This window comes from Panthera pardus, unplaced genomic scaffold (assembly GCF_024362965.1).
Source record: "Panthera pardus isolate Hobbes unplaced genomic scaffold, ASM2436296v1 HiC_scaffold_18, whole genome shotgun sequence".
NCBI classification, from domain to species: Eukaryota; Metazoa; Chordata; class Mammalia; order Carnivora; family Felidae; genus Panthera; species Panthera pardus.
In genome coordinates, this window is record NW_026526743.1 from 9,352,694 (window position 1) to 9,380,060 (window position 27,367).

The window sequence follows — 27,367 nt, forward strand, 5'->3', positions numbered from 1 at the left end:
TTTATTTATCACTGTGTTGCAGGGTTAGCCAGGGCCATTTAAAATGGCAGAGGAATTCGAAAGAAAGACCTAGAATTATGTTTTCATATGATGCAAGTATACCTCTGGAAACATAAAGGAACTCATAGAAGATCCACTTGGAAAAACAATTCAGTATGCTAATGGGTTATACTGCTGATATACAAAAACAATAGGCTTTTGTACGTAGGGTATTATTTTTAAGATTATATTTTTAAGTAATCACTACAACCAACATGGGTCATGATCCTGAGGTCAAGAGTGGCAGGCCCTACCAAGTAAGCCACCCAGGTGCCCCTGTACATAGCATATGTTTGAACAATAGCCTATGTACAACAAAGAATCATTTATGAGTTTTAGCAGGAGTGTCTCCAATTAAAAAGTGTAATATAAAATGAAAGAGGGGAGTAGGGGACTCAGTCAGTTAAGAATATGACTTTTAATTTCAGCTCAGGTTGTGATCCCAGGGTCATGGGATTGAGCCCTGTGTCTTGTTGTGCTGAGCATCAAGCTTGCTTGGGATTCTCTCTCTCCCCCTCTTTCTCTCTCTCTCTCTCTCTCTCTCTCTCTCTCTCAAATAAATGAACAAACATACAAACAAATATTGTTGTAAAAAAATAAAATGAAATAAAGTAACCAGGAATGAATCTAACAAAAATGTGTAAAGTCTATATGGGGAAAAAAAATTCCTGAAATATAGGAAAGGAGAAATAAATGAATGGAAATTTACATCATGTTCTTGGGTGTAAAAACTCAATATTATAGAAAGGTCAATTCTCCTTTAGCTAATTTATAAATTTAGTTTGATCCTGATATAGATACGATCAGTTTCTTCAAACTATCAATGTGACTGTAAAAATCTTACAGAATACTGAAGAATAGGCACAAAAACGTCCTCATTGAGTTTTGATGCAACTTGTTTTGTATGTTCCGAATGGCCAGTGGTGTATCCATTGGCAGCACCTGCTTCTTGAGTGTCTTCCAGGACATCACGATTGGCCCCAGGAACTCCAAGATGATAGAACTTAAAATAGAGGCTCTGCGTGCCTCTCTAACAGTCAGCTGCCCAATCGTAACTTGGTGGTAAATACCACTTTAATCTTCCTGTGACTGACTGAACCGTGAAAACATCACATAGAAACATGACTGGGGGTGCTGAATACCAAGATCACACAATCACCACTTTTAACCTTCCCTCCTGTCAGACATTTGGGATTCATGCCCTGGGGCAGTATCTCCCTAGTTTTCAAGCTTCTAAGATACAAGCAGTGGGTCCAGCACATTTACAGGAACAACATCTCCAGAATTTCCCCAGAGGTGAGGTCTACCCAAGGCATCCTTGTCTTGGTAAGCACCTTTGTGTCTTTTTAAGCTCCCTCTTCCACCTTTTCATGTCATTTGGCTCTTTCTGAAAATCCCAGTTGGTGGGAGCTGAACCCCTGTGCTCTAATCACTCCATGTTTGGTTTTTTTCTTTTTTTTTTTAATTTTTTTTAAACGTTTATTTATTTTTGAGACAGAGGGAGACAGAGCATGAACGGGGGAGGGTCACAGAGAGAGGGAGACACAGAATCCGAAACAGGCTCCAGGCTCTGAGCTGTCAGCTCAGAGCCTGACGTGGGGCTCGAACCCACAGACCGTGAGATCATCACCTGAGCCAAAGTCGGAGGCTTAACCAACCGAGCCACCCAGGCGCCCCCCCCCCCCCTTTTTTTTTTCTTAACAGTCAGCCTTTTTGTTCTCTGGAGCCCTGACCTTATTGTGTCCAGGATCATCTCTGCAGGCTGCAGAAGGAATACACAACTGTCTAAAATGACAAGATACCTATAAACTATTGTAAACTGTTAGATAATGAGTACTTTTTAATTCACTCCTTGCAGAGATTTAAGCCCTGGAAGGGTCAGTCACATAATAGAGAGGATGTGAAAAGCAAATGCAGCCAGCACCACCTTCAGAATTTCCACAGGAAACAGAAGAGGAGCTATTAACTGGCTCATTTCCTATTAAAAATTATTAAGAGTGTATATGAGGCTGCTGAAAACATGAAACACTAGTGGTAGAGTTTGCTTGCACCATTTACGTACAGAACAGAAATCCTTATCACATGTTTGTGGAAATACTTAACCAGTATTGCATCAGTACTAGGAAAAGTTACATCTCTCTGAAGGAGTCCACCTTTTAGAAGCTTCCTTATCGGCCCTTGACACCAAGCAATCAGAAACAGAAAACAAAAGGATCAGTTAAAATATCTAATTTTCTGGGTACCTGGGTGTCTCAGTTGGCTGAGCCAGGGACTCTTCGTTTCGGCTGAGATATCTCAGGGTTTGTGATATCCAGTCCAGACATGGGGTGAGGGGCGGCGTACAGAGGGCTCTGCTCAGAGCCTGCTTGGGATTCTAGATCTAGCTCTCTGCCCCTTCCCGCTTGCATTCCCTCCCGTGCTCTCTCTCAAAATAAATAAATTTTTAAAACTCTAATTTTCAAGAAAAAAATAGACTTCTAAAATACCTGAGAACAATTTGTTTAATTAAAATTGCAATGAAATTTGGCAATTAAGGGCTTAAGCACATACAGGTCCCACTGGTAGGTCTCAAACACATTCGGATTTGTAATTCATCTGGAGAGGTGTGGAGTTGAATATCAAATTTAAGAGAGAGACATTAATCAACACCCAGTGACGCAGAAACTTTTATTCCTTTAAAGCAACGTGCCAGCGCTCCGTCCCACAGCCCAAGGCCCGGCGGGGAAAGCCTGGAGTGCAGTCCAAGGAATAGCGAGAAGTGACAGTTGAGTGAAAAGTCTGAGGACGAGTTAATACCGAACAGCACAATTCCCACAGGACAGTGTTTATTTCTTTTAATGTTTATTTTATTTTTGAAAGAGAGAGAGAGTGCGAGCGAGGTAGGGGCAGAGAGAGAAGGAGACAGAATCCAAAGCAGGCTCCAAGCTCTGAGGTGTCAGCACAGAGCCCGATGGGAGGCTCCAACCCACCATAGGGAGATCAGGACCAGAACCAAAGTCAGGCTTAACCTACTGAGCCACACAGGCGCCCCCCGCCCCCCAGAACAGTTGTGCGTGTCGCATTCTAGCGTCCATCACCGACACTGACCACCCCGGCTTTTACTTCATTTAAACAAGGAGCTGTCACTATCCGGGTCTCAGTCGACCCACGAGGACCCCGGGCGCCAGGTCCCCACACCGCTCCGCCTCCTCGCTAGAGCACATGTCCACGGCTCTCTAAAGACTTTTCTCTCACCCCCCCACCCCAACCCGCCCCCCCTCCCCAAAAAAAAATTGCTTCCCCGGGCACCGGGCTCAACTTGTGAAATAACGCCGCTCCCAACAGAAGCGACCCACCCTTCCCTGAGGTTGCACCCAGCCTGGCTCGAAACGACACCAGCGGGATTGGGCGGAATCCAAAAGCGGAACCCGAAACCGCGCGGCCGGAAGAGAAAACACACCCGCAGACGCTGGGAGGAGAGTGGTGCGCTGGACCCGCCCCACCGGATGTGTCCTGGACACGCCCCGGCACCGCCCCGCGACGCACGCGCGTGCGCCATTTTCTGCAGCCCCGGAAGCTGATCCAGCAGGGCGACGTGCACTGTGGGGTGAGCGAGTCTCCATTTTTCTGGTTCGCACCAGCGGTTGCGCTGCTCAGTGCCTGGGGCTCCACCCCAGGTTCCGGGGTCGCCTGGTAAGGTAAAATTCTTGAACCGTCTTCTCCCTTTCATCGCTCGTCGCCTGGCTCTAAGACGTTCCGAGTCCTTTCTCTCGGGGCGGGTCCCGGGGGTCTGTGGTCGTTTTCGGTTAAAATCGCTCCGAGGCAGGTTCGGGCCAAGCCGTTCTGCCTGTGGCCCTTGCAGACCCCGATATCCTTGCCGGTCACTTTCCTGCTCAGAACCTTTCTCTGACTGCCGAGTGTCCCCCGTGCCCCCAACCCCATACTGCGTCGGGCACAGTCGTCACTAGGGAGGTGGGTGCAGGCCGTTGGCCGCAGGGTGGCCGTCCGTCTGGGTGTGGACGGAGATGGCGGGGAAGGACGCAGAAATCTGCGGAGTTAGAGGGTCATCAGAAAGTGTGGGGAGAAAACCGGCGGGGATTGACACAGGCTGCCGCAGAATAGGGTGAAACTGTCTGTTGGAGGAGGAATAGCGACGGAGGGAAACGGAAATGGACAAAAGGACTGAAGAGAAACAAGGACACAGACTTCTACAGAGAAGAAAACGCGTAGGGGTCACAGACAAGGCACAGGACCCAAACCGTAGTGAAGAACCGAGGATATCAAGTTGTGAAGTACCGACTTGAAGTTTTATGACCTCGTTAATCTAACATTTGGTGAATTGTTTCAGTTGTGGAGAAGGGATTGAGAGTGTGAAACCTGGTGTTTGAGGCATCTGCACTTTCTAAGCATTGCATCAGAAGATCATGCCATTGGCAACCCCTACTCATCCAGGGGGAATAGAACTGTCAGTTAAAGGGGACTTTCTGTAACCACATGGTGCTTTTACGATGGCCATTGTTAAGAATACTGTTTGTCTCTCCCCCTTTTTTCGTGGCTCGTGGCATTCTTTTCTGAATTTGATGTATCCTCACACTTGTTGTGACTTTAATCTCAGATTCCACTGGAGAGCTTTTCAACTTCCAAATTATTTTTTCTTGTAATTTTATTGTTCAGAGTAAGAGTTTTATATGCTTTCTACTCTACCATATGTTGCAAGGATTCTTTGATGTCTGTTAAAGAACTTTATGGTATTTCATTACACATCCGTTAAGGATGTTGGTAACCTTTTAACACTCAAAACCTAGTTTAGTGTGCTATTTTAATAATTCAGCAGTTCTCTTCTTGTGTTAAGGCAGTTTATAAATTATCAAGCTTTGAGCTGAGTTCTCCAGCTAAGTAGATGATCCCCTCAAGTCCCCTCTGTCTTCTCTGTACAGATGTTGAAGGGTGGTCTTGATTGATGTGGAACTTGGTTCCAGCAGAGCTCATCCGTTCATAATACAGAGAGTGTTCAGACCTCGTGCCCACAGGTGACCCTTTTTCATGTTTTCCAGGACCAGTAACTTTGTAATTTCATATAGCTTTTCTGGAAAAGAGGAATTAAATGCTTGGGTTTGCTTAAACCCATAAAAGAGAAGCTTCTCTCCTTCAGGAATATGAAAGGTAATCTGGAATTAGGACAAGGCCTTTCTACTTCAACCTGACCAGGCCACCTTTTCAGAGATTTCTTACACCCAGTTCTGCTCATTCAACTAAGACTTCTTCAGGGTAACTTGGCAAATTAACTCCCCCGCTAACCCCCGATGGACCCACCTGTAACAGGAGACAATAGACCAAGAATTCTGAACCTGAGTTAATAAGATGCGTGAAATGATTTTCAAAACTAGGTGCGTCTTTGGTAGTGTTGTGGGAGAGAGTGTGCAGTTATAATGGGAGTTCACAATGTGACCCAGTTCCAAAAATATCGAAAGCCACTGGGAAAGAAGCAGGAGCATAGCTCAGAGACAGGGATGTGCCTCTGTCACCTCCACCCTCTGTGTATCCTGGCTAAATCTTAAAAATTTGATTGTGTCGTCCTTTGACATTAAACTCTCTTACAGGCTTCCCATCAGCATCAGGACAAAGGTCTAAACTTCTCAGTATGGCTTCCAGGGAGCTCTGGAGCTGGGTGGCCCTTAAGAGTTGGTCCATATTGATGGCATGGACAGGCTTCTCTGTCCTGCATCATCCATTCCTTGGATGCGGGCTACCTAGGGAGGAGCCAAGAACTTGAATGAGCCCATTCCCTTTGGCCAAGTGCCAGGTAGACAAGACAATGCAGTTGCAGTGGAGTGTGTAAGTTTGAGCGGTAGGGGAGGCCTTCGTGAAGAAGTGGGTAAAAAATGCACTTGTTGGCCTCCACATAGGACCTTATTGTCCCCGCATCCCTCCTGTTGCAGTGGGCAGCAAAGGCCTTTTTCCCATGGCAAGTTTCTCCCCATATGTATATTGTGGCAGAGGATGGGGTCATGTTGATTCTGAAAATTAAACAACATCCTTTTTGTCACACAGTATAACCTTACTTGAGAAAGAAGACCAGAAGAAGGGGGAAAAAAGAAGGAATGGCTCTTTTCCAGGTAAAATCCCATTTTTTGTTGATTTTTCTTCCTAAAATGTCACTTTGGACTTGTTAATCTTGTCTGTCTGTGAGGTGTCCTGCCTGAGTTGTTTACTCACACCCAGGGCTTTCTCCCAATCTCCCCTCCTCTCTATGCATATTTCTTCTTACTGTGACCAAGTGACTCGGAACTTGGGAAGAGGCACCTGTTTGGTGGTCATCCTGGGAATGTTGTTCTACACAGGCTAGGACTGGAGATAGGGAGTTAGCTCTTTGGTATCTTCAGGAAGGATTCTTCAGAGATCCCTCCTGGATCCTTTTTCAGCTCATATAAACCAGGATTAAAGAGATTATGTATGTAAGTCATGTATTAACGTGCAAAAGTACCTGAGGAACCCTGGAAAATAAGAGTGCTGGAAATTTACTTCATCCGGTTTTACAAATGCATTTTGATGTTAAACCAGGGACTCATTGTGCTTCTGACTCCACGATATTAATACTTTGGAATAGAGTAGAAAGTTGAAAGTAGGAATGAGAAGTAGAGAGGATGTCTTGGTTTATTAACATAATTGGTTTTCAAATGTAGAACCAACTCTCATGTCAAACAGTGTCACAGACGATGAGACTGGAGTTCTCTCTTGTCCAGAAGAGAGCAGATGCAGAATGGAATACGAGAAAGGGTGATGTCTGCGAGGAGACAGGGGCCCCCAACAGGGGTTTTGTCTCAGTATTTATTGAGCCCATGAGATATTACACATGTGGTACACATGAAGAAAACAAGTACTTACACACATGAACGTGGAGAAACCATGAGACAGGAACATTAACTTGTGTGTGTAGGAAGCAGAGGGTCTGGAGGCAAGTGCAGTGTGTGACCAAAGTACATTAGTAGATTGGGGTCAGATGGAAAGGAATTTCCTGCAGGTGGTCTAAGAAGTTACTCGTGATCCCATTGCAATATCTCGCTAGCTAACTTCGGGCACGTTCGCCCCATGGTGGGAGATTTTCGCCCTAAGCTTTTCTGTAGCTAATGACTTTACCTTGGGTGCTTTTGTCCCGTGGTGGCAGCTTTCTGCCCTAAGCTTTCTAACCTGTTTGTGGAAGTCTAAGGGATTCTTGAACCTATTTCCCCCTGGCTCCCCATTTTGGTTTTTTTCATCTTAAGTTTGCATGTGAGGACAGTCATGATGGCTACCTGATCCGTATTTTGCTGTCTGGTGGTTTGGAGAGTGATTCTGCAATGGCATAAAAGGAGACATCGTACAAGTATTCCGCTTCACAGAGTTATAATGGAGGTTTAGCACCTATTGTCTTTTTCCTATAAGTTGGATGGCCGCCATAAGGGCTTTGAGGCGTGCCATTATTTGTTTGTAGAAGTTTGGCTTATTAGCTCTTTGATAGTGTTGACCATAACTGGGTTAAGTACATGTGCAGTTTCAGTGTGCTGAAGACTAATTCGAGCAATGGTAGCAGAAGCTATAACGCTTACTGTGGCTTGGATCCCCATGAGTAAGAGGCCTATGAAACGCCTTTGTCTGGTTAATGAATACCAGTGATGGAGATCATTGCCATCAGATGCAAATCAGGTGTGTAGGCTATACCACTTCGTTGTAAGAGGAAGCGGGCCTGGTTTGACAGGCGTTTAGGCTTCCCTCATGTTCTATGAGGAGCTAGGAATTGCATTTGTGGAGCGACTTCAGGATGAGGAACAGTGAAGTGGTTTCTTCCATCCTGAAAATGGAGCGGTGGTCGTTCATTCTGAGTCATTCTCTGGAAGTCCTGGTTGATGGGAAGGTGTTCTGGGGTCTCCCCCATGCTGTCAAAGAGCTTCACCAACCAAGAGGGAATCCCCAGAGGTCCAGAATATGAAAGAATACAAGCATATTCTCAGACCCAAGTGAGAAGTTTGAACTGGCACCACAGGATGAGAGGGTTTATGGAATTTAGGAAAATGGAGCTTAGCTGCGTTAGTCCTTGAGGGTCAAGATTTGAAAACGTAAGAGTGATCATAGTGTGATCGAGGAGAAGTTGAGCTTGTAATGTAGACAACCATGGGTAATTCTGCCTTTTTTGTTGTTTTTAACATATTTTTATGTTTATTATGTGCTTGTTCTACAATTGCTTGTCCTTGCGGATTGTAGGGAATTTTAATTTTATCTGCCATTTCCTTCTTCCTTTGTTCCACATTGCTCCCCCTGAAAGTTTTGACTCTTAAAATCTTCAAGGTTGCTGAGGGTGGATGGTCTTCTCTTCTGTAACTTCTTCTTGCTGAATAGGGTCATAGAGAGTCCATCCCTAGGGGCAACATTGGTAAGTTGGGGTAGGTATAGCAGAGTTAGGAAAAGGAAAGACAGTGCAGGGTAAACAGCCTCCTTGAGTATAAAGGATCATCTGTCTACTGGGAGTGATAGCGGTGAAGAAGTCTTCCAACAGGAGTCGCAAAACTATGACAAAAAAAACTCAAAAATGGACATGATTAAAAGATCTAATGCAGGTAAGAAGGAAATTCAGTTATTTCTGTGGCACATAACACTTCAATTATCAGAATATCAAGTGATGACCTTATGCCAAAAATATTAAAGGTAGGAATTGCATATAATCTCTATAATAGGTATAGCATGTACTCAAATGTAACCTAAGGATTATTATTTGTTTGGCATTTCCAGAGTAACTTAACATACTAAAGAAGTCTAATTGGTCAAAAAGACTTCATTTACAATTTAAATTTTGGAAAATTTGTTAGAAAAAAACTCAAAGTTGTATACCACCAAGTGTGTTTACCATCAGACCCCGATATCCTCACTTTCCTTGCAATAAGAAGCTGAAAGCAGATGAGCCTTACTTAGGAATCAATGATTTAGCATCCCATCCTATTTAGAAAAGGCCTAGATGTCCCAACAAATTCAATCCCAATTTATCATGCACGGAAAACTTTTCGAGTTACTAAAGCCTTTGAAAGCTAGTGTAACAATGACTCATGAAACCTGTGAGACCAAGTTTCCAATTACTTTAAGTTGTAACATGAGCTTATTTGACCTTTGATTAACAGGTCTGTTTCAAACCAACAAACTTACATTAGGGTCCCCCTAACACAGTTTGTTCCCCATGGTTAATTTTTATCTGAAACACTGGTGAGGAAGTCTGAAGTGGATGGTCTTGGCTCGTTGACATCTCAGAGACAATTTTAAGGTTGGGTAAAGGTTTTTATAGGTCATGATATGGCTTGCAGTTATGAATATTAGGTAGACCCTGGTTCAGTTTATAATATGTGTTCCCATTTTTTTCCAATAATCCAAAGGCAAGAAGTCTTGTGAGTTTTCTTGAGGTGTCTGTAAACACCATAAGGGCATTCTTAGTAGGTTGTTGCATCGGAGTGAGGATATCTTCAGAAGGAATCTTTTGTTCCTTTAACAGGTTAGATTTTTCCCATTGACAAAGTGGGGAGTTGGCATTCTCAGGGTGTAGGGGTGCTGAAGGGGCTGGCTGACAATAAGGAGGTTTAGGTTCCGTGGCAGAAGGTTTTATTTACTTTCAGTGGGTCTACATCTTCATAAACATCTTCTGCACTCAGGGGGAAAATGACCATAGGGACAGTAGACTATATAAGAATAACTCAGGCAGAACATTGGCGCCTTCCATATGTCATTCCTTTAGTGTGTCTTACCTATTCGTTCCAAATGTCTAAGTCGAAGGTTCCTTGCTCAGGAGACCAAGGACAGTGTTGCTGGATAACCATTAGTAATTTAAGGAGTGCTGTATGAATTTGTTGTTTTCTGTTCTAGGGATAGGGAGTCTCCCATAATAATTCTCTCAAAAGTTCCACAGCAGTGAATAATAATATAGTTTTGCTTTTCTCTTACCTCATCAGGAGAGATTGTAGACCCGTGCAGTTTTTCTGTTTGTAGAGTTCTAGTCGTTCTGTGGCTTTCTGCAGTCCCTGAGTTACATTCGCTTCTTAGCCACGTTGGCCTCTAGCTCCATTGTGTTCTACCACATTGTCTTCTTAGACACGTCCCCTGCTTCACGTCGACTTCTTAGTCACGACGGTTTTTCTTCTAATTATGTTGACTTCACGTCACCTTCTATCACATTGACTTTGGTCACCTTGGTTTTTATCATGTCGATTTCTATCCCATTGGGATCACCATCTGGCAAAGATTATGAGCCTTGAGTTCTCTCTTGCCCAGCGAGAGAACAGACCTAGAATGGAATACGAGAGAGGCTAATGTCCGGGAGGAGACAGGAGGCCCCAACAGGGGTTCATCTCTGTATTTATTGAGCTCCCAAGATACTACACACATGGTGAATGTGAAGAAAATAAGATCTTACACGCGTTAATGTGGACAAAACCATCAGACAGGAATCATTAAATTGTGTGGGTAAGAAGCAAAGGGTCTGGGGTGTAAGTGGAGTTTGTGATTAAAGTACGTTAGTAGTTTGGTGTCAGATGGAAAGTAATTTTCTGCAGATGATATACAAAGTTGCTCAGTATCCCATTACAATATCTAGCTAACTAACCTCGGGTGATTTTGCTCCATTGTGGCTTCTTTCTATCCTAAGCATTTCTCTATTTAATGACTTAACCCTGGGCGCTTTAGCTCCGTGGTGGCATCTTTCTGCCTTAAGCTTTCTTAACCCATTTAGGTAAGTATAAGTGATTCTAGAACCTATTTCTCCACATAATAGTAAATGTTGTATAAATTATTGATAGCACATCCATCTCTTAAAGACCATGGTTTCTTTTAGGAACTCTTATACGTTGTACATTTTTTAGAGAAAAATGTGTATAATTTAGCCAGACATAGCATAACTTTCTGTCATCACAGAGGATGGTGCTCAATTTTAATTTTACATATTACTATTAAATTTTATTATTTTTGTGTGTATGTATTAAACTTCAGTTGTACAGATTTTTGCAGTTCATTTCCACACACTAATGCATTTTTGAAACTAAGAAGGAAAACATCCTCTTCCCTGTCATGTCTTCCACCATAACAGATTTTCTTCATCAAGAACCGATGTTCTCTTTCGTGCATATTTTCTAAACGTGCATTTATGTATTGTAGTATGATTTTAGAATATATTCTACTGTAAATGTTTAATCCTATTTTGTTCTGCAAATTGGTATCTTTACATGCCATATGACTTGAAGTCGTTTTCATGAAAGTCAACAAGAGGTAACTGCTTTTTTAGATCCTCATGGGAGTATTCTCTAAATGAAGATCCATGGGTCCTTTACAACTCCTTACTGTTTCAAAGAATGCCACGATGGCTGCTTCTGAGCAGGCCGACTTCACTACAGACTTCTAAGGATGTTTTAAGATTGTACATCTTTTAAGCATGATTACCAGGTTGATGATGGTCTTTCTGAGGAGGCACAGACATTCAACTTAGTAAGTAAAGATTTTAAATCAACTGTCTTGACTATCCTCAGCTAAAGGAAAATGTGGAAGAGAACTAAGAAGTAGGAGAACAATGTTTCAACAAATAGAAAGTATCAGTAAAGAGATAGAAATTATAGCAAAAGGAGGGAATAGAAATGCTGGAGTTAAAGTATAAACTTTATACTTTATACACACACACACACACACACACACACACTTTATATACACCAGAATTGAAAATTCACTAGAGGGTTCATCAGCAGATGGACAAAAAGAATAAAGAATCAGTGAACTTAAACATAGGTTAACTGAAATTGTCAAGTGTGAGGAGGAGAGAGGGGAATAAAGCTGAATAAAAGGGAATAAAAGAAGAAAAATGGTCAGAGGCAAAGAAACCTTTGGGACACTATAACTAATACCCCTGTAAACGTAATAGGAGTTCTAGAAGGAAGGGCAGAAAGAGTAATTGAAGAAAGAAGAGCTGAAAACTTCCCAAATTTATCAAAGAGAACCTACACGCCCAAAAAACTCAATGAACTTCAACTAGGTCCAATGCATGGAGATCCCTGGCAGTCACATAATCAGTCAAGTTTTATCATAATAAGACAAAGAATGTGGAACGTAGCAAGACAGAAAAACTTCTCATGTACAGGGATTCTGAATAAGATTAATGGTCTGTTTCTCGTTAGAAACTGTGGAGGCCAGGAATCCATCTCCTTTGGTATTAAAAGATTGAAAAATTAAAAAAAAAAACAAACACCATATCAGGAATTCCTTACAAGGCAAACTATACTTCAAAATTGATAGTGAAGTTGAGATTCCTAGATGAACAAATGCTGAGGGGGTTCACACTTACAGACTTAGACTATAGGCAATGCCACGTGGAGTTCTTCAGGCTGAAATGGATAGAAACTAGCATTACCTCAAAGCCATAGGAACAAGTAAACAACGCTAGTAAAGGTAACTACATAAGTAAATATAAAAGCTAATTATTGTCTTTTTGTTTTGTAACTCATTTTGTCCTACATGTCTTAAGAGACAGTAAAACAATCAGAAAAATCTGCTCTTGAGTGTGTGCAACATCTGTTCGTATCTTTTATGAAGTAGTTTTTAACAACAACATAAAGGGAGAATGTATAACAGCACTTGTTTGTATGCCATTAAAGCTAAGTTAGCATCAACTGAAATTCAAATATTAGTTGTCTAATATGTAAGCTATAACTCCCAGGATAACCACTCAGAAAATAACTTGAAAATGTACAGAAAAATAAATAGACCATCAAAATGGTATGCACGCACAGACACCCGAAGAAGGAAGGAATTATGTAACAAAATATTAGCCATACAAACAGCAGATGTTAGAATAATTCTTACCAGTAGCAATTTAAAATGTACCTAAATTAAACTCTTCAATAAAAGAGAAAGGAATTTTACAAATGGTTCCACTCTATGTCTGCATATGGCTCACTTTATTTTTTCAAAGCATTTTTTGATTGTGAGAGAATGTGAGTGGAGGAAGGGCAGAGAGAGCGAGGGAATGAGAAATTCTCTCAAGCAAGCTCTGCACTGTCAGCCCGGAGACCAGTGTTGGGTTGGAACCCACAAACTGTGAGATCATGACCTGAGCTGAAACGGAGAGTAAGACGCTTAAGCGACTAAGCCACCCAGGCGCTCCAAGGCTCACTTGAGATACACAAATAGGTTGATAGCAGGATGGAAAAAGATAATTCCATGCAGATAGTAATGAAACCTAGTTGGGGAGCTATATAGATATCAGACTAAATAGAGTTTAAGTTGTAAAATAGTCATCAAAGATATTGAAGAACATATATTGAAAAAAGGGCCAATCCATTAGGAAGATAAACGATACTTACATAGAAACAAAGCCCCCAAGTTTCTGAAGCAAACATTGAGAAGCTTGTTCTATACTAGTTGGAGATCACAGTGCTCCCTATTTAATAATGGATAGAACAACCAGATATCAATTATAAAGCAGTGAGCAGCACTGTAAACCAGCTAGGCTCCACAGACACATACAAAACACTGCGTCCAACAAAAAGTCAAAAATTGGGAGTAGAAGGGAACTGGCTCAGTCTGAAAAAAGCGTTACTAAAATTCCATGGCTAACCATATACTCAATGGTGAACACCTGAAAACTTCCCCCTAATACCAAGAAGCCCCCTAATACCAAGAAGAAAACAAGCATGCCCCATGTTGCCTCCACTTAGTCAACACTCTCCTGGTAGTTCTAACCAGAGAAATCACAGAAGAAAAATAAATAAAATGTGTCAAAATGAGAAAAGAAATCAAACTATCTCCATTCATAGATTACATGATCTCCTATTTAGAAATAAAGAATCCTCAGACTTAGAATGAATTCATTGAAGTTACAAAATACAATATCAGCACTCAAAATTCAGTTACATATCTGTACAGTAGCAGTTAACAAATGGAAAGTAAACAATTCCATTTACAAAAACAAGAAAGTAAATGGGAATAATATTAATCAGGGAAATGGAAGATTCATACAGAGTGAAAACTACAAATGTTGCTGAGGAAAATTAAAACCTAAGTAAATGTCAAGATATCTTGTGATTCTGGCTTGGAAGACCATAAAACAGAGGGATCCCCAGAGCGATATAAAGAGTAATAGAGTCCTCAGCAAAATCCCAGCATGTTTTGCCCAAATGGGAATCCTGATTCTAAAACTCATACTGAATTGGTAAGGACGCCACATAACCAAAATAAACATGAGAAAGAACAAAATTGGAGGACCTACAATTCCCGACATCAAACCTTCTACAATAACTTGGAATAATCAAAAGTATAATTGCATCAGAGGCTAGAAATATTATTCAAAGATACAGAACTAAGCATCCACAAATAAACCCATACATCTATAATCCATTCCTTTTTTCCAAGTGTGCGGGAAACAAAGGAAAAAGAAAAGTCTCTTTAATAGTACTGACATATCTAGATATCTGTGAGAATGAAATTGAAACTACCTTGTACCATATAAGGAAATCAGTTCAGAACTAATCAAAGACTATATGTAAGAGCCTAAACTATAAAAGTCTTAACTGAAAACATAGGGGTAAATTTTCATGACCTTAGGGTTGACAATGGATTTTTATACATGATCCTAAAAGCAAAAGTGAAAAAGACAAAGTAGATAAATTGGTCATCATCTCAATTATTCACGTCTGTGTGGTGAAGGACATTATCACCTAAGTGGAACAAATGGGAGGAAATAATTTGCCAACACATATCTACTAAGCGTCTAGAACCTAAAATATATGAAGAACTTACACAAGTGACAACCAACATACCAAGAACCCAATTTGAACAACAGTCAAAGGATTTTAATAGACACTTCTCCATAGAAGATACACAAATGAACCCAGCACATGAAGAGATGTTCAATGAAAGTAGTCATTATTAAAATGTAAAATCAAAATCACAGTGAGCTATCGTTTCACATCCACTAGGATGACTATTATGAAACCACAAAAATAAAGAGGTTGAGAAATTCACATCATGACACGTTGCTATAAAAACGTAGGTACTGTGGAAAAGAGTGTGACAGAATCTGAAAAAATTAAACCATGTGACCCAGTAATTCCACTCCTAGGTATATAACCAAAGGAATTGAAAACAGGCATCCAAACACTTAACTTCTACTGGAACTTAGTAATATTAGCCAAAGGTAGTAACAAACAAATGCTTTACAGTAGTTGAGTGAATATGGTCTACTCCTGCAATGGAATATTCTGAAGCCAGAAGAAAGGAAATGGACCACTGATACATACTATATCGTGGATGTACCCCAAGGATGATTCTGTGTGAAAGAAGGCAGATGCAAAAGGCCACATATTTGATCCTTTTCCTTTTATATGAAACGATCCCAGATCGGTGAATCCACAGAGACAAAGCATTAGTGGTTGCCAGGGACTGGGCAATAGGAAGCACCTGTTAATGGGTAAAGTCTTTCCTATGGGGCTGATAAAAAAAGTTTTGGATCTAGACAGAGGTGATGTTTGTGCAATATTTGAATGCAATAATTGCCCCCTAATGGTATTTTAAAGTAGCTAATTTTATGTTCACTGTAACTCACTCAGAATTATCTTACACGGATCAAAGAACACTCACTCCAGTCAAGTCAGTCTTTACACATCTGTGCTTCACTTGTCTTTGGTCAAATAAGAGCACATTCCCTGTGCACTTGGTGAAATGTGTTTTCCTTTCAGGGACGGTTGACCTTCAGGGATGTGGCCATAGATTTCTCTCAGGAGGAGTGGGAGTGCCTGGACCCTGCTCAGAGGGCCTTGTACAGGGACGTGATGTTGGAGAACTACAGGAACCTGGTCTCCGTGGGTGAGGATAACTTGCCTCCAGAAGTCGGTAATTACTTGTTATCTGTGTGCTGTGCCTTTTCTAATGAGAGCCCCTGTTTTGATCATAAGAGTTCCAATTCCTTGTTCTTAAGGGAGTGATTGCAGCTGTTTTGATTGAGAGTGGAAAGGGTTCATAATGTGGCAAATGGATTCTAACTTCCCTTTCCTTCAGAAGTTCTGCATTCCTGCTTGTTGATGTGGTTGCAGAACTTAGCAGTCAGAAAAGCCTAAGGGAGGGAACTGGTGATGAGGAGCCCTGGTCGTTGTATGTAACTGATGAATCACTAAATTCTACTCCTGAAACCAGTACTACACTCTGTTAAGTAACTAGAATTTAAATAACAATCTGGGAGTCTGGGGAATAGGATATAAAAACACTTATATTCTTAGCAAAGTCTAATTTCACTGAAATCTTTAAAGATAAAGCTCAGAGACAATAATGTTATTTAAAGTTGGGGGGAAAAGGAAACCTCGTGGTGAATTTATTTAAATCTCTGATTCTGTGGTCTTACCCTCGTAAGGGTTTTGGTTGAGTAGTTCTTAGAAAAAACCCAGATGTCTGCACACCTAAAACAATCCTTAAGCCCTCAGGCACTCATTTGAGTAATTTTTGAAATACGTGGTTTCTACACCAAGCAAAACGAACGTTCTTTCTTGTTTGGTGAACCAAGAGCTGGAAACGTGTTCTGGAAGAGCAGAGGAGATCATGTTCTGTTTTTCTTTATGAATGGAAATCTCTTCTTGAGCTGAATATCATCTCGGTTTTGGAAGAAGAGAAAGAGCCCTGGACTGTGGAACATGAAGTGAGGATAGGGAAACATCCAGACAGGGAATGTGAATGTATTGGAATGTGAGCACAAGTCCACTCAGAAGGGCAGAGAGTAAATTGCTCCAGTAAATATTGTTTGGGAAGGATCTATGGGAAAATACAAGTGTATTTCTTAGGAGCTTTCAAAGGAAATCCTCCCCCACCCCACACACACTTCTCATTCTGTTATTCAAATGAGTAAATCAGATGTGTAGAAGTTTAAACTTCCAGTGATAATACCTACAACACTGTTACCTAGTCCCTCCGACCATACTGGTGCTGTGGCTTGAGAGGGACTGAGATGGCTGTCCCTAAGGAGTCTTTTCCCTGATCCCTCTTGGTTCTCATTCCATACAGGTCAGAGGTGAGGCCTCTGTAGTGCAAACCCCAGGACCTATTCACTTTCCATTTCCATTTTGTATCCTGGGGAGAACTTCTCAGGAGACACAAAACTTGTAGCATCTGTCTAATAAAGTAGATAAAAGTCTATGTCTTCCTCGGCCATCATGGCTTCTGAAGGTTGCTCCCTTGTGCATTAATTAGGAGGAAGTCATGATGTGGATAATTCCAAAAAGTGAAAATCCAAAAGTAGATGTAGTGTAAATACAGCTCAGCTTGGTGATATCTCTAGTTTGTTTTTCTGTAGGAAAACCATGCATCATTCTACAGATGTTTATTGCATTCCTGGTATACTGTAACTACCATATTGATTTTTTTGGTTTTGTTTGTTTGTTTTAAGAACTCAAGAGGCAGCAGTAATTTTTGATTTTAAGTAATTTCTACAACCAGAGTGGGGTTTGAACTCAACTGCAAAGTCAAGGGTTGCATGGTGTACTGACTGAGACAGCCAGGCAGCCCAGTTTTTTTCTTTATTAACCTTTTGATCACCTTCACCCATTTCTGCTCACCTACCTGCGTGTAGCAACGACCAATATGTTCTCTGTATCTAATGAGTTTTTGTTTCTTTAAGATTGCACACATAGGAGCAATCATACTGTAGTGGTCTTTGACTCATTCCACATAGCATATTGTCCTCAGGGTCCATCTCTGTTGTCACAAATGGGAAGATTGTATTCTACTTAGTGGCTAGATACTTTGTGTTGTATATACACATCTTTATCCATTCACCCATCAACGGACACTTAGATTGTGTTCGTATCTCAGCTGTTATAAATAGTGCTGCAGTGAACATCAGAATGCTTCTATCTTTTCTAGTTAGTATTTTTGTTGTCTTCAGATAAATACCCAGTAGAATTGGTGGATCACACAGTAGTTCTCTTGGCTACACCAATCATTCTCCACCCGTTGACAACACGTGTTGTTTCTTGTCTTTTTACTAACTGCCATTCTAATATTAGGTGTGAAGCGATATTGTGGTTTTGATTTGCATTTCCCTGAGGATGAATGACGTTGAGCACCTTTTCATGGTCCTGTTGGCCATCTCTAAGTCTTTGGAAAATGTCTATTCAGATCTTGTGCCCATTTCTTAAATTGGGTTATTTGAGCATGTTTTGGGAATGTTTTAGATTATTAGTCCATTATCAGAAGCATGATTTGCTAATAGTTTCTCCCATTCAGTAGGATGCCTTTTCATTTTGTTCAAAAACTGTTTCCTTTGCTGTGTAAACACATTTCAGTTTGATATAATCCCACCTTTTTTACTTTTGTTGTTTTTCCTTTTTGGTGTGGAGAGTTAAAAATAAAATCATTGCCCACACATGTGTCAAGGAGCTCATTACCCAACTTTTCTTTCTTTTTTTCAATTTTTTTTAATGTTTATTTTTGAGAGACAGAGAGAGGCAGAGTGTGAGTGGGGAAGGGACAGAGGGAGAAAGACACAGGATCTTAAAAGGCTCCAGGCTCTGAGCTGTCAGCACAGAGCCCGATGTGGGGCTCGAACTCACAATGATATCATGACCTCATCCAACGTCAGAAGCTTATCCAGCTGAGCCACCCCGGCCCTTCACCCCTAACTTTTCTTAATAGGAGTTTTATGGTTTCAGGTCTTAGATTTAAGTCTTTAATCCATTCTGAGTTAGTTTTTGTGTATGATGTCAGATAGTGGTCCAGTTTCATGCTTTTGCCTCTGGCTGTCCCGTTTTCCCAAACCATTGATTGAAGAGATTATACTTTCCCCCATTTTATAGTCATGTCTCCTTTGTTGTAAATTAAGTGACCATGTGTGTGGGTTTATTTCTGGTCTCTATTCTGTTCTGTTGATCTATGTGTGTATTTTTATGCTAATACCATACTGTTTTAATGACTATAGCTTTGTAGTCCGGGAGTTTGAAATCAGGGAACGTGATGCCTCCAACTCGTACTTCTTTGTCAAGATGCTTTGGTGATTCGGGATCTTTAGCGGCTCCATAGAAATGTTAGGATTTTCCCTTTTGCGGATATGTTTTCATGTGGACAGAAATATTACACTTTTTTGAATGAATACCAAGGAGTGGGAATGCTAGGTCATATTTAAGAGTACATTTAGTTTTGTAAGAAAGTGCAAACTTCTCCAAAGGGGAGTACCATTTTGCATTTCCACCAGCAATGAATGAGAGTTCTTATAGTTCCACATTCTCACTAGGATTTGGTGTTGGTTTTGTGCATTTTGGCCATTCTCATAAATGTGCAGTGATATCTAATTGTTACAACACATATTTTCCTTGATTAAAGTTACCACTTTTCTTTAACGTTTATTTATTTTGCGAGAGAGAAAGAGAGGCAGCAAGGGAGCAAGCGTGAGCAGTATAGAGGCGGAGAGAGAGACACACAGAATCCAAAGCAGGCTCCAGGCTCTGAGCTGACACAGAGCGTGTCGCAGGCTTTGAAGTCCTAATCTGTGTTCATGACCTGAGTTGATGACAGACACTTAACCAACTTAGCCCCCCAGCTGATCCTATGGCATTCTTTAAATTAAGAATTTGTGATATCTTGGAAACATATTTTTTAAGTTCCTGCTTTAGCCCCAGCAGTATCATTAACCTGATTTGCCGTAGCTTTTTCTATAATGATATATTATTTTGGGGCTTGGGTGGCTCAGTCAGTTGAGCATCTGACTCTTTTTTTTTGGCCTAGGTCATGAAGTTATAGTTAGTGAGTTCAAGTCCCACATTGGGCAGTGCGCTTGCAGTGTGGAGACCTCTGGGGAATCTCTCTCTCTCTCTCTCTCTCTCTCTCTCTCTCTCTCTCTCCCTCTCTCTCTCCCCCTCTCTCTCTCTCTCTCCCTGCCTCTCCCCCATTCACAAGCTTGTTCTCAGTATCTCTCTCTATAAGTAACAACCTTAAAAACGTGTCTCCTGGAACATGTATGCATTATATAATTGTCTTGAGTATATACCTAGAAGCGAAGTCTTGGTATATTTAGTTTGATAATTTTTAGAGCAAATATTGAATTAGATATAACTGTACAGTTTTCCTGTAACCCCCTACTGTTTCCCTGTTGAATGTTTTCCACCTTTGCTACATGCCCATAGTTGCGTTCCTACAGAATGTGTCAGTATTATACCTTTTGCTGAATGTGTTTTCTTTTTCCCCAAGGTCCTGCGTTAAACTTATACCACAATCATATTCCCATAGACGTGCAAGCACAAGCACTGTCCCCACATGGTCAGTTACTTCTTATGCTTCACTCTTGCTTTTCTGAATCCAAGTCCTGGCCTTTCCTCAGATGTTTCATTGAGCTAAACAAACCACCCTCGTATATCCTGGTATATTAATTTTGATCAACAAAGCACCTCAGTTTACACAGCACCTGACTCCCCTGCCCTCCGTACTGCAGAAGGAACCCTATTCATACACAGGGGACATGTGTATGAATTGCTCAGGACAGCAGCTTGATCTGGTGGTTAATTATACTGTGTGTTTACTAATGTATGAGCATATGATGAAAGAAACAAGATATTTTAAGGACTCTGTATGTTACAACCTGCATGTTGATCTAGGGGGTTAAGTTAATAAGTAACCATAGTTACACAAACTAGTAGTCTCTGGAATTCTTTTTTTTTTTTTTTTTTTAATTTTTTTTTTCAATGTTTTTTATTTATTTTTGGGACAGAGAGAGACAGAGCATGAACAGGGGAGGGTCAGAGAGAGAGGGAGACACAGAATCGGAAACAGGCTCCAGGCTCCGAGCCATCAGCCCAGAGCCTGACGCGGGGCTCGAACTCACGGACCGTGAGATCGTGACCTGGCTGAAGTCGGACGCTTAACCGACTGCGCCACCCAGGCGCCCCAATAGTCTCTGGAATTCTAAAGCAGTTTTTCTTGGAGACGTAAAGACAGGATTTACATTCCATAAGTAACTCCTACTAGAAGGAATGAAAGATTCATTGAGCATCACTGAATTATGAGATATTGGATTCAGGTAAACACGTTTTTATAAAGATTAAGAATTAAGGAAGAGAGACAACTCTATAATTTCATGCACAGTTATAAAATAGCCATTGTATAAATGGGGTCAGTAATCATGAAGTTTCATTTAATTATCCAGTTATGTGTCCAAAAAATATGGATAGTGTAAAATGTGTTTCGAAAAATTATCTTAAAATCAGAGAAATTGTTAATATGGAAAACGTTATAAAAAGAGAACTCAAAAACATTGTATATGACAGTAGTGTTTGAAGACCATGGTTGATTAACATCCTTTGTTTATAATAAAGTGTTATTTAGGTATGTAATTATGTAATTTAGTATAAAATATTTATCTTCCAACTCTATTTGATAGGAAGCCTTTCTCCTGGATTTGCAGTCAAGGAATTGTCATCAGTAGAGGACATTTATAAAGGAAAATTTTACCACTTAGTGATATTGGAGAGAAATGAAAGCCATGGCATCAAGAATTTTGATCTCAAGGAAGTCTGGGAAAATAGGCATGAGGTTGAAAATCGGTGGGGAGATGATGCAAGAAATTACAAAGAAGTGCCTTTGACTCATAACAAAAAGCTCACTTGTAGGAAAGATCAGCCACTTAATCAGCCCTCATTTACTCTTCCTGAAAAGCAGAGTGTTTCTGTGAGAAAAAATACATACCAGTATGTCATGAATAATGAACCATTCATCAGGACTTTGTTACAACAGGACAGTAACATAAGTGGTTCTGGAAACCAGTATATAAACTGCTTGGAAAATAGAATTGGATTAAGTTTGCAGGCACACCTGGGTGAACTCCAGAGATTTGACAGTGAGGAGGAAATGTATGAATGTAGTAATCCAATTGAGAAGTCTGTCAGCAATGGTTCCTCAGTCTCACCACTTGAAAGAATTCCTCCCAGGACCCAAAACATTTGGAATAAATCTAGGAAGATTTTTCATTTGTTACCTGCCCAAGCCAGGAGAGGATACACCAGAGGAAAATCTTATAAATGTAATGAATGTGGGAAGGATTTTAGCAAGAGCTCAAACCTCATGAATCATGAGGGTATTCTTTCTGGACAGAGACCTTACAAATGTAATGCATGTAGCAAAGTGTTTGTTGAGTGTTCAAGCCTTACTCAAGATAAGAAAATCCATACCGGTGAGAAACCTTACAAAGGTAATGAGTGTGCCAAAGCGTTTACCCAATTTGGCAACCTTAGTAGTCATCAGAAAATACATGCTGGGGAGAAACAGCACAAATGTAACGTGTGTAACAAGGCTTTTATCCAAAGGTCAAGACTTAAGGCACATCAGGTAATTCATACAGGAGAAAAACATTATAAATGTACTAAATGTGATAAGGCTTTTATCAAACATTCAGCACGTTTGCGTCATGAGAGAACTCATACCGGTGAGAAACGTTACAAATGTATTGATTGTGGCAAGGCCTTTTTGAGGAGTTCACACCTTACTCAGCATAAGAGAATCCATACTGGAGAGAAACCTTACAAGTGTAGTGAATGTGGCAGGGCTTTTAACCAATTTTCACACCTTTGGTGTCATGAGAAAATTCATACTGGCGACAAACCTTATAAATGTAATGAGTGTGGCAAAGCCTTTACCCAGGCTTCAAGACTCACTAAACATCAGAGAGTCCATACAGGACAGAAACCATATAAATGTAATGAATGTGGTAGGGCTTTTATCCAATCTTCACACCTTAGGCGTCATGAGAAAATTCATACTGGTGACAAACCTTATGTATGTCATGAGTGTGGCAAAGCCTTTACCCAGCGTTCAAAACTCACCACACATCAGAGAGTCCATACAGGAGAGAAAGTATATAAGTGTTTCGTAAGTGGCAAATCCTATAGTCAAAATTCAAACCTGGCAAATCCTCAGAGAATGCATACTGGAGAGAAACCTTACAAATGTAAAGAGTGTGGCAAATCATTTACACAATTTGGAAATCTCACTATGCATCAGAAAATACACACTGGGGAAAAACCACACAAATGTAATGTGTGTGACAAGGCTTTTATCCAAAGGTCATACCTTGTGGCACATCAGAGAATTCACACAGGAGAAAGACCTTATAGATGTAAAAAATGTAGTAAGGCTTTTGTCAACCATTCAGAACTTTTGCGTCATGAGAGGACTCATACTGGTGAGAAACCTTACAAGTGTATTGATTGTGGCAAGGCCTTTTGGAGGAGTTCACATCTTATTCAGCATAAGAGAATCCATACTGGTGAGAAACCTTACAAGTGTAATGAATGTGGCAGGGCTTTTAACCAATTTTCACATCTTTGGTGTCATAAGAGAATTCATACTGGCGACAAACCTTACAAATGCGATGAGTGTGGCAAAGCGTTTACCCGACTTGGAAAACTTACTAATCATCAGAAAATACACACTGGCTAGCAACCACCCAAATGTGATGTGTGTAACAAGGCTTTTATCCAAACATCAGGCCTTTGGCACCTCAGAGAATCCGTACAGGAGAAAAACCTTGTAAATGTACTAAATGTGATAAAGCTTTTAGCACACATTGAGACCTTTGTAGTCATGAGAGTACTTCTACTGGAGAGAAACTTTACAGATGTAGTGAGTGTGGCAAAACCTTTGCTGAGCACTCACATGTTAACAGAAAAATCCATACTAGAGAGAAACCTTAACAGATGTAATGAGTGTGGCAAAGCGTTTACCCAATTTGGAAACCTTACTGGGCCTCAGAAAATACACACTGGGCAGAAACCACACAAGTGTAATGTGTATAACAAGGCTTTTATCCATTGTTCAAGTCTTATGGCACATCAGAGAATTCATACAGCAGAAAAACCTTACAAATGTAATATGCGTAATGAGGCTTTTATCAAACATTCTCACCTTTGGTGTCATGAGAGATCTCATACTAGAGAGAAAGTGTACAAATGTATTTAGTGTGGAAAAGCCTTTATGGAGCATTCACATCTTACTCAGTGTGAACCTAATATGTGTGGCAGTGCTTTTATTCAAAGCTCAAGCTTTGGGGAGCATCAAAGAATTCATAGGAGAAAAAAACAATGAGCAAGGGTTCAACACTTGCTCAGCATCAGAGATTCCATCATGGAGAGGAACCATATGGAACTAACATAACATAAGTGGGAAATCTTGTAACCAGGGTTCACAACTCACCTGATAGGAGAATAGAAGCCTCTGAAAGGAAGAACACTGAAGGAATGTATGACAGGGCTTATCCAAAGCTTATTTTAAGTTGTGGAATGTAATTTCTACTAGAGAGAAAAACCTTACAAATAAAATAGGTTTGATCTGGGTTATAAAAAATGTACAAATTGGGGAGGGGATAAAAATAGGTCAATGGAGTTAGGAGGTACAGACTTCCAGTGATAAGAAAACAAAATGTACAACTTTGTGCTTTGTGGTCTAGAAAGAATTCACATAACACGGAAACCATACAAATGTGTCAATGTCTTTATCTCAGGAAATACTGAAGAATTCATGCTGGACAGGAACATTAATGTATAACGAAGGCGGTAATTTGTTTAGCCAGTTCTTCAATGGACTACAATTTAAAACTTCACACTAGGGGGAAGTAGGTCTATTTTGAGGATTAACCAATCTTAGGTGTTAAGTTCCACAGAAAATTAAAATTATTTAAAACTCATGAGATGGTGTGTCAATGGTACAAGTATATCTGTGGGAAGACCTAATCATCTTTTGTTCAAATATTTTATAAAGATTTTATTTTCTTCTGTGCACACAACATGGGGCTCAAACTCACAACCCCCAGAGCAAGAGTCACATGCTCTTTTGGCTTAGCTTGCCAGGTTAACATTTTTTACTCAATTATTTGAGGTTTCTGGTTTGTTTTTTTTTTTAATGGTTTTATTTTTCATAGAGTGAGAGGAAGAGAGATCTAGTGGGAGAGGGGGAGAGAGAGAGGGAGGCAATCGGAAGTAGGCTCCAGGCTTTAAGCTGACAGCAGAGAGCCAGACTGGAGTGTTGAACTCATGAACCACGAGATGACCTGAGCCGAAGTTGGATGCTTAACCGACTGAGCCATCCAGGCACCCCAATTATTTGAGGTTTCTTGACACTGCATTATTATTGATGACTTATAACCTCAAGTTTGGATTCCATTGATGTTATAATTTCATTATATGTGTTTCATTGACAACCATAGTGGTGGTCTCAGAGAAAGCATCTGTATGGTGAATGGAACCTCTTCAATGGGGGTGAGGGGCTTAGTCATACCTATATACCCGGGAAAACTGGTATGCTAAGTTTAAGATAGACTATACTATATACATTTGGGAGCATAGGGAGTGGCAAGGAATAAACCTAAAACTCTTATGTAAATTGTAATGTTTTCTTTGTGGTCACAGCCCCTTCTCTGGATTTGTTGGTACGATTGAGCACCTTTGTTGATTACTACAGGAAAGAATTACTCTATCAGATAGTTGACCATGAAGCAGTAGGACAGGACATTGAGAGAATATTTTCATGTAACGCTGGGTTACTTGGGATGGCATTTGTACTAGAGAAAATGGACAGTGAGCAATGGCCTCTCCTTTTGAAAGGTAATAGCTATTATATATCATGGATGAGTAAAAATTCATCTTAATTTTGGAAACTGAAGAGAAAGTTCTAGAGGACATTTAAATCAAAAGAACCAAAGTAGGATTGCCTGTGTGGTTCAGTATGTTGAGTATTTGACTCCATTTTGGCTCAGGGTCATGGGATCAATCTTTACGTTGGGTTCTCCACTGAGTGTAGAGCCTCCTTACAATTCTCTTTCTCTCTCTCTGCCGCTCTCTGCTACCTGTGCTCTCTCTCAAAAAACAAAACAAAACAAAAATACACCCAAAAGTAGTATGCTTGTAAAAGATGCAAATTTGGGCACTGAAATTGCATTTTGATTCCATTTTTTTTTAGGATACCCTATTTCTCATAGTAAGTAAAATATAAGCTTTTGTGTAAACCTAAATGAATCCTGTGCCTTATTATCCTGTGTGCATCACACTTCTTTGGGGAATTTCATGATGAACACTAATCATACATCCTTAAGCTCTGTATGTTGAATGTCATCTGTAGTAATTTTCACGTTATATTTAAACCTATAGTTTTGGAAATATATATTCATAAGTTGAATTTGAGAGTTACCCACCCATTGTATATCCCATAGTATTTAGTGGCTCTAAGGGAAATACCATAGTGATGCAATTTCAAACTCTCACCCTCTACAACCAGCCTCCCCATTCATGAGTATACATCATATGATTCTATTTCTCCCTGCCTTTTGTGCTGAAATGAGACCCATGGTTTTCACCTTTACATTAAATGAAATTAGAAAAATAGCAAGCATATGAAAAGTATTAGGAACTAAAAGAAAAGTTGAGAAGTAAGGATAAAGGTAACAATATTTTGTGCTGGACTGCTCAGGGAATAATTTGAAAAGATAAGTTGTCCTGAGTTTACTTTCAAGAATGAACAACACAATGGGAATCTTGTTTGATAACTAGAAATCTCACATACTTAGCCTCTAAACCATTTTTTGCTCGTTTGCACTTGTGCTTACTCCTCGAACAGGATGTTCAGATGTCACGAATGTTGACTGCACATACACTGAAGTGTTAGGAGAATGTTAATTATATACTGATGCTTAGGAGAGCAGGGTAGACTTCTCAAGTTCTGAAAATGGCTGGAGAAAGCAGGGAATGGTGACTACATTGTTATGATGCATCCTGTGTGGGGCCAGGGTGATGATACTCATAGGCACTGTGAACTTATAACTACTGCCAAGGGAGGGTCCTCTCCGGCTTCATTATTAGCTTTTCTTGCCCCAATGGGCAGAATAGTAAGAGGTTGTAATGCTGCTTCATAGGCATCATTAGTCAGGCATCAAAAGTACAGTCAGACCCAGTAATACAAAACTGAAGTTGACTCCTGACTGAATTGGTAGGGAAAGACCACAATCTTCCTCAGGCTAACTACTACCTCCTTTTTCCTGATGCACACATAGCCCCACCACACAGTTGATTATGGAAAATGGCTGTGAAATAACTGTTTAGAGCAATTACTGAAGACATTTTTAGACTTGTATGATGTCATGGTTCTTTTTCTATTAAGTTATAGTCTAATATTAAAATATTATTCAAAACCGAGAGAATATTTTCCAACTCCAAGCCTTTTGTAGATCTGTCACTTTAAGGGAGAAAGCAACGAATGGAATCTCAAAATCACTGCTTCAGTTTTTCTCCCAAGGTACTAGAATCAAGGAATTGCCAGGTCAGCTCAGTCAGTGAGGCTTCCA

General features: G+C 40.4%; 1 protein-coding gene across 1 annotated transcript; it reads left to right on the forward strand.

The window, feature by feature from the left end:
- The first annotated feature begins 3,606 nt into the window (after window positions 1-3,606).
- LOC109260966 (zinc finger protein 677-like) lies at window positions 3,607-26,041 on the forward strand. Its single transcript, XM_053906207.1, has 4 exons — window positions 3,607-3,716; window positions 6,070-6,134; window positions 15,747-15,900; window positions 21,422-26,041. Exons 2-4 carry the CDS (start codon window positions 6,120-6,122, stop codon window positions 23,473-23,475), a joined length of 2,223 nt encoding a protein of 740 aa, XP_053762182.1. The 5' UTR covers window positions 3,607-3,716; window positions 6,070-6,119; the 3' UTR covers window positions 23,476-26,041.
- Window positions 26,042-27,367: the final 1,326 nt, after the last annotated feature.